The sequence below is a fragment of the Erpetoichthys calabaricus genome, chromosome 2 (genome assembly GCF_900747795.2).
Source record: "Erpetoichthys calabaricus chromosome 2, fErpCal1.3, whole genome shotgun sequence".
NCBI classification, from domain to species: domain Eukaryota; kingdom Metazoa; phylum Chordata; class Cladistia; order Polypteriformes; family Polypteridae; genus Erpetoichthys; species Erpetoichthys calabaricus.
Window position 1 is genome coordinate 98952828 of NC_041395.2, and position 12190 is coordinate 98965017.

A 12190-nucleotide genomic window follows, 5' to 3' on the forward strand; every position below is an offset into this window, starting at 1 on the left:
TCCCCGAAAAATTTCTGAAAACAACCAAACACCATATTGACTTCCTAGTGACAGCCTTGCACAAAATTGAACAATAATATATAAAATCATGATCCAAACAGGATGCAAAGCACTTCAGAAACAACAGCCTGGTTTGTAACTTGCAATGTTCATGTAACTCTTTGATTAAGAATTTCCTAAAATTGTCTTAGGGGAAAAAACAGTGTCTTCTGTTTTATATAGAAACAACAGATGGAATGAGGTAATGTTTATTGTTCTTACTTCAACAACCGGGGAAAGTAAGTATGACAGATACACAGAAAATTCCATCTCTCTGTATCTAAAGTGAGAGTAGCAATGGCTTTTCTACAGTAACTGAACCTCCATCACCCATCTAGAGCAGTGTTCATTTTATTCACCAGAGACGTATCAGTCTGATGTACTGTGTATTTGAACTTTGTTACAATAAATTGGTTATCTGAGTAAAAATTTGTACAAAAATGTTAAAGAGTAAGTTTAACTATTAAGAGCAAGTAACTAGAGAAATCAGAAAGTGGTCCTTAGTCCAATAGCTTTAACCGGGATTTCCAGAGAATGTTTGAAAGCAGGAGGGCTGAGACTTACTACTTTGTGGAAAATAAATGTAAACTACATTTTTCAGAAGCCAATTCATTTGTAAAGTGATGCAGAATGAGTTCTTCATTGTGCACTGTGCACACAGCAGACTTTTCAGGAGTAGGAGTAAAAAAGAAGAGAGTCAGAAAAGAGGCGATAAGAAGGGCTGGTATAAACCAAATTTAATGACTATATAAGTTACACTTTCCTGTTTTAAGTGACAATGCACTACAATTGGAAAATAAAGACTAACAAGAAACTTTAGGATTTCTCTTACCATGAGAATGAAAGGGTGCACTTTGCTTTCTAAAATATACCAGCAATTCAAAAAGTACATTAGCAGCTTTGTACAATTGCAAAACTGAGTAAACATTTTATGCATTTTCAAATTTTTTGAGGAAAATTGTAACAGTACCTTTTAGGTAAACTGTAAAACATATCTCAATATTGCCACCTTTTTCAAAATGCTTAAAAAAAGTCTTATGCAAATTTTATGTGGCAATAAAAAGACCTATAATGAAAACAGAATGTTCATACATTTCAATAGGTAACATCATGCAGTGCTACTAGGAGATTGCAGATACTTTTCATCTGGATTTGATAAATGTCATTTCCAACAGATCTTGAAGAAATGATTTGTTGCTTTACCTATAAAATTCCTACATATTGATGTCATCACAGTATAGAATACCTAGTAAACTAAAGGCATTGTGGTGCTTACAGTAAGTCAGATTTATGTTCTTCTAAATGAATTTCCTACAAAAAAAATCACGAAAAGTTTAATTTTCTTTCTTGTGCTTCTCTTAACATCCCCAACCTGAAAACACTAAAAAGTGCAGCTCAACTGGGCTATTATCTAGTGAACTATATATCAGGGATTGCTTCTATACAACATATTTTGGAAAACTATAGTGATGTTAGCTTAGTAAGGAAATAAAATGTATCAAATTGAAAGAGTTTTTGTCATCATTTTTAAAACAAGTATATGATTTTAAAATATGTGTTAGGTTCCACATTATAGATATAACAAAATGAAAATGTCAAAGCTTAAAATTATATATAAAAAAAACAAGTAACACCATATACACTTAAGAGTATTTACAGTATTTTGTGAAAGCTACAATTTGTACAGTGAAACAAGTCAGTTCATATAAAATTAATATTCTCTGTAGAAAATTTTGTATTTCATGAAAGAATTAAATGTACACTTTATAAAAAAAAGTTACAAACAATATTATAAGTTAATGTCAGTGAAAAGATTAAAATAATGAAACTAACATTTAAAAGGGGAAAAATATAGGAACATCACATTCAATGCAACTTGCAGAAGGCAAGTTCTTAAAAAGTCTGTGCAATTACCCTTCACAGTTTTTGTATTGCTTAACAGCACGGGAAAGTTATATTTAAAAGTTTTCAACAATCCTTTTTTTAACAAAGAACTGTTTCAGTCACATATGCAGTCATTCTGCATCTTGTATCAATGTCTAGTCATCTTGCTTCTTTTTGATATACACGTATAAAGGGACGGGACAGAGCAGCTGGCCTGGGTGCAAATATGCCTGTTGTGATTACTACCCCCATGGCATATACAGATTCATTATGTTAATAATGATATTTAAGCAAATCAGATGGACACTAACTGTACTTAATGAGTGTTTGGCTTCACTCACAATGCAGGTGGCAGAAATGTTTCTGTAACCAAGAGTTTGCAAGTAAAATCTGTTGAGCACTAAAACTGGCAGCAACAAAAGGCTTTTATGGTATTCTGTATATTCTCTTCATACTGAGATGGACTGTCATTTTCTGAAGTATCATAAACTTGTTGTCCTGTGAGGCATCATGCTGAAAAAGGTAAAACAAGAGTTAGAATTCTTTTAGCAGAAATACTAATACGTAAAGACTTATAAAACATGAGAAAAGAAAAAAGATAACTAGATATTGGGGCCAAGAATTTTAATATAAAAGAAAATAATAAACATAAGGCATCCGTGTACATGCCTGTGTGTACCCTTTGTTGGTGCAGAATAAAATAATTTATCACATATAACACATACAGTAAATTTAAAATAACTAGCTATAATTACCAGTTGTTACTACTTTGTGCACAAAACAATCTAAAAAATGTCTGCATAAGTTAATAGAATTCATTTATTTTACTGAAATGTAGCCAGGGTGTATGTGTTTTATAGTTTCAATTGTCTAGGTTGTGTCCTTTTGTGTTGTATACTTTACTTAAAACCTTAATGTTCCTCGATTGTCAGATTTGTACTTATTGCTCCCTATTTGTATTTTTGCACTTACATCAGTTTCTTCCTGTTTTTTGTAAACTGTTATTTTAAAAAGTTTTAGTTAAATAGTTTACATAGTACAGATGATACCATTTTATTCAATGTTAAAACTGATAATGATGTTGTGCGATGTATTTCACTACTTTTTTTTTTTTTTTTTTTTTTTTTTTTTTTTTTTAACTAAGAGAATTCTTCACTCTCATGATTTAGTTTAGAATAGTTATGATTAAAAGATTTTTACTTTTGTTGTTGTCATGGGATTCTTATTTTTGTAACATTCTAATAAATTGGTACCTGGATATTTTATAAGTAATCATATTGATTTAACTGCAATTCCATAAGCTAACTGTGTCAGCTTGTTGAATCCATTATCATTTGCAAGATTGTATATATTTTTTTAATTCTTCAGTTTTTATTTAACATGTTTACATATGTATCTGTGATATCAAAAATAGTTATAAATGCTCAAATTTTCATGGCATTATGTAGATTTTCTTGCCTTTTGCTATACAAAATAGGAGACTGCACAGAAAAGTTCTGCAGAAAATGTGGAGGAGTAGAACATATCTAAAGTGCAGAAAGATCAAAATGTATGAAAAATAGTAATGAGGGACATAGTAAAATAGAAACACTTATTATAAAACCATGCAGTTTTGGTCTGGTATTTGTAATGATGAATGGCATCAGATATATTTAGATAGAATAAACATACAAAAAGTCAGTATGCGTACAACAACCCTGCAGGATCATCCTTGGTGTGATCATTACTTGAAAAATCTAATTGATTTCATTTGGATTGCATGTTGTGATTTTATACCACCAGTGAAAAGACATTTAAAGGGTAGGAGAGACTCCTTGACATTTCCTGATGACTGTCTCTATGAGAGGTATACAGTAGGTTTGCAAAAAACAACCTTACAGCATATGCAATTAGTTAAAGACATACATTGCCAAGTCAGCTAGTCACAATAAATTCCTGGCCATTGTAGCCAGTTTGTGCTTCTTTGCTTCTGGCATGTTTCTGAACAGTGTTGGCAATGCAGAGAACCTTGGTTTGCAGAGTATCCCTTTGTGCTAAAGTAGTTCTTTAATATTTTTGTGGTGCTTTTCCTGGACATTATAATATTCATGCTACTAGGAAGATTTTTTGAAGTGGTTGCCACTTGTACTCGCAATCTCATTCTTTCGGTCAACAGGTCATGAGCATAGATGAAAAGAGTGATATAGATTGACTAGCAAACCAACGGTTTTGTGTTTAGACTCCACTCCCATTTCATCATCACAGACTGGTACAGTGCCCGCAGAACAGTCACTGATGCTCCAGTTCACATATCAGTCTCATGATTAACCAAAGTTTTATCAGTGATACTACTGTTCTATAGGCTTCCAAAACATTATAGATGCAAGTGTGAAAACAGAATTACATCACTGAATGTACAAGTAAGTAATTATAAAATAAGATTGCTGTGTATGTCCAGTTGAATTGTATTATCAGTCATTCTAATCCCGGAGCAAGCTCCACGATAGGATTGAGATTTGAAGTAGGGGATGTCCAGTTTTCTTTTTGGTTTCCAAAAGCTCAGCAAATTTTTGAATATAAATATACACTGTAGTAGTTTTGAAGTATGATCTTGTATTTTCAGCTGCATTTCACACCACTCATATTTCTACCAAATACATAACGTTGACATTGCTTTAAGTAAAACATTCACAACATTGAATTTTTACAATCAAACTGAGTAACTGAAAAGAAACCTTTTAACTTGAATAATGCTATCAACAGTTACTGTAATTATTTAATTACTCGGAACCATAACAGTCTGTTATAGACTGTCACAAAATCTTACTTTCTTAAAAGTCAATGCATTACCTTTTTTGAGTTATTACTGATTTATACTTTTTGTACAACTTAAACATTAGTCCTTGTTCATCTGCTAAAAAGACTGCCACTCTAACATTTTTTTACATATTGTATCGACAAATTAAAAAATAAAGCTTCAAACAAGACGATCTGAACTTATATTTTTTTTTTCAAACTATTTATTATACACTATACATCCCATCTTCACGCTTCACACCACATGAGTGTACACATAACTGTGGACTGCCAAAGTCTGTCTTGAGTTAACAAAAAACACTTTTGTTTGTGGAACCAACTGAGCCTCAATTGTAACAATAGGATACTTCATTTGAGACTTATTCAGATAAATTTCGGTTTTGTAAAGGTACTTCATGGAATACTCTTAGTACTGGGTACATGTCATAACTCCAGATTCATGGGGAACAGAATACAGACATTCTTTAGTGATGGATGCAATTAATCAACTTTAGTCATCTGAGAACATTGGCACATTCTTTAGTGCCAATTCCTCTTCCTTTTGAATCTCAGGATAGCATTGTTGCAGAATATATATATATATATATATATATATATATATATGGACAATGCAGATTTAAATTCTTCTTTTTCTTTTTGGGTAAACATGCTACCATGAACTGTGCTTCAAATCAACTACACAGTGTAATAAAAGCACGTGGGATAAAATGTCTTCCTTTAAAGCACACTGCTTGTCTTTTCTATTATGTACCGTTGTTCATCATTGATGAGAGAACTTTAAATAAATATATTCATAACAAAGGCAGTATTTCTATAATATGTGATTTTGGTAAAGATGCCCCACTTCCAAGCTGAACCTAACCACTTAGGCATTGACAGTGAATTTGGTTAATGCTTTAGAAAGAGGATGACCTTGTCTGCCTCACATAGTCCATTGCAAGGTTATTACATTTAACGAAAATTAAAATCAAAACCGACTTTTTCCATGCTCTCATAAATGCTAACAACTAGTTGAAATTGCAATACTCACTGGTTTTCTCTTAAACCTTTCAAATATTATTATGGCCATAATATTGGTAAACACTGTTCTAAACAAATCACTCTGTGGCTTTCAGAACAGGGAGAGAAATTTTTCTAATGTTTAAAAAAAAAAAAAAAAAGTTCATTAAAGTGTGCATGTACTGTATACTTGTGCTTATTATGACCTGTTATTCAATATGCAAAGCATATTAAGTACTTTATTAAAAGGTGTTTAATATCTTTGAATTTTTTATAAAAACATTGCAAACATTTGTCTGTTACATTGGGATGAATTAGATACAGTATGTCTTATCAGGAACAATTTTCAAGATTTTGTAGTCATATTACTTATTCAGTGATCTGGTTGTTTAAATCATTGCTTACTAATGAGCACACAGGTGTTATATAAATTAAATGGTTGAAGTAGCTGATTTATGTCATATGTATTGGTGTCTGTTCTGCGCTGTTAATTAATAATAGTATGCAAATAAGGAAGCAGAAAAAAGAAACAAAAAGAAGATTACAAAATAAACTTTAAAATAATAAAAAAAAAATCTTTCAAAATTTCCTACAAATGCAAATCTCACAGTGCAACACTTTAGAATATCAAGTAAAAGCAGAAAAAGTCTAGCTAATTTAACAATGAGATCAATTCAGTTCAAGACTCTGATTGCAAGACTGGTTGGAATAAAAATGTGCAGCCAAAGCAGTCCCTTAGGACTGAACTTGAAAATCATGGCTTTAAAATTTATCACTCCTTCCTACACTTGAACATAATTACCAAGGATTCAAAATTAAGGCTCTCTCAGAACTACATGTTCTCCTTTGCAAAAAGGAAATCACCTAAAAGATGATTATTTAGAAACCAGTAATGGCGTACTGCACGATAATGTGCAGTGAATACACTTGACTTGAGCATTCATAGTTTTCTTACTCTTTCTCTGTACAATTAGCATTTGTTTACTCAGAGGTTGATGCGCTTGCTGCTTCCTTAGCAGCTCTTCTTTTCTCCACCCTAGCGGCCCACTTCTTCTCTTCTTTCGTCGGCAATTTTTTGCGTTAAAACTGATTAAGTCAGTGTTTGTGTTGCAATTACTTAGTCTGTTTTCCTTAATTTTTCACTTAAGCTGGCACTTAAGTCTTCAATCTGACTCAAGAGTGATTTTTTTTTTTTTTTTTAACCGTTGTAAATACAGGTACAGTAGTCTATCACACTACCATCCTTTTCTAATATTTTTATTTTATTAATTTTCATTGTAATCATTCCATACAAACAGATCAATTTATAACCCAACAAATTTGAAAACAAATCAAACCCCACCCCTGAGAAGGAGAGCTTAGCTAAAGGAAAATTTCTTTAAGCTTTTTAATAAGGCAACATTAGACAAAAGAAGGGGAGAAGTAAATATCTATATAAATAAGAGATGGAGAAGGGAGTTAAATGCAATAATAGTTAATTCTCTTATTCCAAAATAATATTGATTAAATCCTGCCAAGTTTTGAAAAAATTTTGTACAGATCCTCTAACTGAAAATTTGATTTTTTCCAATTTCAAATAATATAAAACATCAGTTTCCCACTGACTTATAAGAGGAGAATTAGGATTCTTCCAATTTAACAAAATAAGTCTGCGTGCCAAGAGTGTAGTGAATGCAATCACCGTTTGTTTGTCCTTCTCCAATTCAAGTCCATCTGGAAGGACACCAAACACAGCTGTTAGTGGGTTAGGAGGGATTGTGATACTAAGGCTGTCTGAGAGGCACTTAAAAATTTTTGTCCAAAATGATGTTAGTTTGGTGCAGGCCCAGAACATGTGACCCAGTGAGGCAGGAGCTTGGTTGCAGCGCTCGCAAGTTGGATCCTGGCCTGGAAACATTTTGGACAGTTTTAAGCGAGACAGATGAGCTCGATATATAATTTTTAGTTGAATAATTCTATGCTTTGCGCATATAGAACTCGAGTGAATTCTCTGCTTTGCTACCTTCCACTCCTTTTCTGATATATTGATTAAGAGATCTTCTTCCCAATGTCCTCTTGGATCTTTGAAAGGTAGGGACTCTAATAAGATTTTATATATTACGGAAATAGTGTTTGATTCCTCGGAATTGAGCAGTATTTTTTCCAGCATTGTGGAGGGTGCAAGGTGGGGGAAATCGGGCAATTTCTGTTTAACAAAATTTCTAATTTGAAGATAGTAAAAGAAATGTGTAGCTGGGAGGTTAAATTTTGAATGTAATTGTTCAAAAGATGTAAATATGTTGTCTATATAAAGATCTCTGAGCATTTTAATCCCAAAACTTTTCCAGGTATTAAAAACTGGATATACTTGCGAAGGTTGAAAGAGGTGGTTCCCTTGCAGAGGTGCCACTGATAAAAGATTTTCCATCTTAAAATGCTTCCTAATTTGGTTCCATATTCTGAGTGAGTAAAGCACAATTGGGTTATTAGTATATTTGCGATAACTTTCATTTATTGGAGAGCAGAGCAGGGAATATAAAGAAGTACTACAGGATTTTACTTCTATTGCAGACCAAGCCTGTGTATGTGCATTTATTTGTGTCCAGGTTTTTATGGCTTGTATGTTTGCTGCCCAGTAATAAAACTGAAAATTAGGTAAAGCCATGCCACCTTCTGCCTGAGGTCTTTGTAGGGTCGCTCTTCGGATACGTGGGTGTTTTGAGTTCCAAATGAATGAGGTTATTATTGAATCTAACTGTTTAAAAAACGATTTATTGATATATATTGAAATGTTTTGAAATAAAAAGAGAAGTTTAGGAAGGATATTCATCTTAACAATGTTAATTCTTCCGGCTAGAGTGAGATGAAGGGTTGACCATCTATGCAAGTCTTGCTTAATTTTTTCCATACAGACGCCAAAATTTTGTTGATAAAGAGCTTTATGTTTACTTGTGATATTTACCCCTAGGTATTTAAACTGATCTGCTATGGTAAAAGGTAGGGTGTCTAATTTAATATTATATGCTTGTGAGTTCACTGGAAAGAGTATACTTTTATTCAGATTAATTCTAAGACCAGATATCTTTTGAAATTCTGTTAGTGCTGTTAAAACAGCAGGGACAGTGTTTTCTGGGTCCGATATATATAAGACCATATCATCTGCATATAGAGAAATTTTCTGTTCCAGTCCTTCTCTGACAATCCCCTTTATCTGATGAGAATTTCGGCAGTGAACCGCCAGTGGTTCAATAGCGATTGCAAACAACAGTGGCGACAAGGGACATCCTTGTCTGGTACCACGTTCTAGTTTAAAGTAGTCTGAGCAAATTTTATTAATACAAACTGAAGCTTCTGGACTGGTATACAGTAGTTTAATCCAAGCACAAATATTCGGGCCAAACCCAAATTTCTCCAATGCAGTGAAAAGGTAATTCCATTCGATCATGTCAAATGCCTTTTCTGCGTCTAATGATAGTAATATCTCTGGGGTGTTTGATTTTGCTGGTGAATATATAACATTAAACAAGCGTCGGAGATTTGAAGATAGATGTCGGCCTTTAATAAATCCAGTTTGATCTTGTGATATTACCGAGGGCAGCACTTTCTCCATCCTTCTAGCTAGGATTTTTGAGAGTATCTTAACATCATTATTCAGGAGTGAAATTGGTCTATATGATGCACATTGTAACAAGTCCTTATTTTGTTTAGGAAAGACGGTGATTAATGCTTGTCGAAATGTTTGAGGTAGTATTTGGTGGTCTTTAGCTTCTGTAAATGTTACCAATAAGAGTGGAGCTAGCTGAGTGGAGAATTTCTTATAAAACTCTACGGGGTAACCATCAGGGCCTGATGATTTCCCGCTTTGTAGTGACTTTATAGCGTCTAGTAATTCTGTTAGCGTTAGAGTGATTTAAGATATGAAGAGATAGGGGGAGTGACGGCGAAGGTGGTAGGGAATGAGAATGGCGCCTGTACGCATCTGCTGCACAGCCCTGCTGGCCGCTGCCAAGAGATTGATTCTACAATAAAATAAAATAACAATAAAAAGGAATAACCTTTGAGGTCAATCATCACCCCAAAAGCAGATAGTAGACTTTATGTAGTATATGTGTACCAAATTTCAGGTCAATAGTTCAAACGGTTTGCAGCTACAGGTGATTTAAAATCCTGGACAGACAGCCACGGTAGCATATTATATAAGAAGATTTAGGCTTCCTTATTTTCTGCACACTTTATTTTGTTGTAGATTTACTTTTAAATGAATAAATGTGCCATTTTTGCCCAGTAGTCCACACTCTAATGATAAAATGAAAACATGTTTTCAAAAATTAAAAATGTATTAAAAGTGAAAAATATGTAATAAAATTATGATAACCTGTTTGATAATGTTACTAGAAAATTTTTAGATGCCCCAACTTTCAAACTAGCTAATAAAAGTCTATAAACAAATCTGAATTTTATACCATATGTACATTTTCTTACTCGCAAATTGTGTCAGTTGTTTTTTTTTAATGTTTGTCAAATGTCAAATTATGGACTGCCACATATATCCAATATAAAAAAAAAAGTTTACTGACTTTAGCTAAGAATAGTAGCATTATGGTTTGCCATTCTAGTTTTGGTTTTGAAAAATATTTAGTTTGGAATGGAACTGATCTGAGATTTACTTCTGAGAGTAGTTTCAATTTATGATCCATGGAATAACTGTCAAATGTACCACACACCCGTAACTGCCTCTGTAATAAGACTTTCTTCAATAAAAGTTGTGTTGAGAATCAGATTTTTCACAAACTCCTTCCTTTCAAGAGAGTTTTCCTCCAAAATTTGCATTTGCAGTAAAAACCTTTCAGATTAGATAAATTGTTAATTATGTTACAGCAATATTCTAGAACTAAAATTAAAAGGCTTCATACATCATGTAATGTGTGAAATCTTGGAATTTACAGTGTAATATATACATACCATAGTCTTTTTTTTAGGTTAGCAAATTTGTGATTGAGGTCAATGTTTTTCACTTGCATTGGGACATCCGGAACAAACCAAGCAGCAATAAATTTGATTACTACTGCTACATGCTGCAAGAGATGAAGAAGTTACATTTAAACTTTAATCTAAAACCAATGACACTTTAATTTATACTACTAGAATTGATTATCAAAATCTGTTCCTTTTGTTTGTAAAATGACACTGAAATACATACTGAACACATTTAAAGAAAAAAATTATTTGTTTTTTATTCTAAATAAAAGTTCCCTTTGTTAAACACAGTTTAACTGCAGTTTTTCCAATGTAAGGGAGGAAGTATCTTACACTACATTTGTGATTTGATAAAAATAAATGTGTGTGCATGAGTGTGTTCCATGATGGACTGGATCCCCCATCCAGGACTGACAATTGCATTGCATTCAGTGTTGCTGGGAAAGGCTTGAACCAGTTTTCAGTATCTAGATTTAGATAGCAGATTAAGGTGTATTTGTATGCATTGTCAACATTGAACTTGAATAAATGAAATTAAAAATATCAAAGCTTTTTGTGTACATAAATACTTTTACAAAAATGACAACATATTGACATTACCTCAAACAGAAGTACAAAAGCGAAACGTGCAGCAAAGATTTCCCAAAACTGAGCAGTCAAAGTAAAGTCTTCTTCACTTCTGTAATCCCTATATCTGAAAAAAAATTAACAGAACAAAATTCCAGCTGTGACAAAACTAAGGAACAGTTTCAATTCAAGCAAAGATATACTGTGTATTTGGTCATTTTCTTCTGTTTTAATTTGAAGATGTAGTGTTTACTAGTAGTGTTTACCAACTATACAAAAAAATGCATCCTTCTAAAATAGAACATTAATAATAACCAATACTTATTGCAACAACAACAACATTCTGAAAAACACTTAATAAAACTTCAGTAATATTTTAATGCAGAAATGTTTTATCGCCATTAAGAAGCCAGGCAGTACAGGTTCTGGAAGACTTTTGATATTATGTGCAGGTGTGTGTGTTTTTTTTTTTTTTTTAAATTCTGCCACATACCTTTACATTAATAACTGGAAGTCTTATTCAGCCATGTTCTTATAATTTCAGAGTTATGCATTGTGCTTTACAAAAAACTGTTTAAAGAAAGTTACTTAGTAATACTTTCTATCTGTTTAAAGTGCAACAAATGAGATAGCCGGCATAGTGCAGGCTCTGATGATGTCTGTCCATTCATAGCTAATTCTTTCTAAACAACTGTGTTATTGTTGACTGTTCTTATTGGTGATATGCCACCAAACATACATACAGTATATATATTATTTATATATATATATATATATATATATATATATATATATATATATATATATATATATATATATATATATATATATACACACACACACACACACATACATACATACATATATATACATACACACATATATATACATACATACATATACTGTATACATATACAGTACTGTGCAAAAGTTTTAGGCAGGTGTGAAA

General features: G+C 32.5%; 1 protein-coding gene across 1 annotated transcript in view; it reads right to left on the reverse strand.

The window, feature by feature from the left end:
- Positions 1-242: 242 nt before the first annotated feature.
- LOC114646171 (anoctamin-9) overlaps positions 243-12190 on the reverse strand; it is a 93785-nt gene continuing 81837 nt past the window's right edge. The window contains exons 22-24 of the mRNA XM_028794200.2: positions 11275-11368; positions 10660-10772; positions 243-2436 (exon numbers count right to left, since the gene is read on the reverse strand). Coding sequence (XP_028650033.1) covers positions 2406-2436; positions 10660-10772; positions 11275-11368 — 238 coding nt within the window. The 3' untranslated portion in view covers positions 243-2405. The remainder of the gene's footprint in view (positions 2437-10659; positions 10773-11274; positions 11369-12190) is intronic.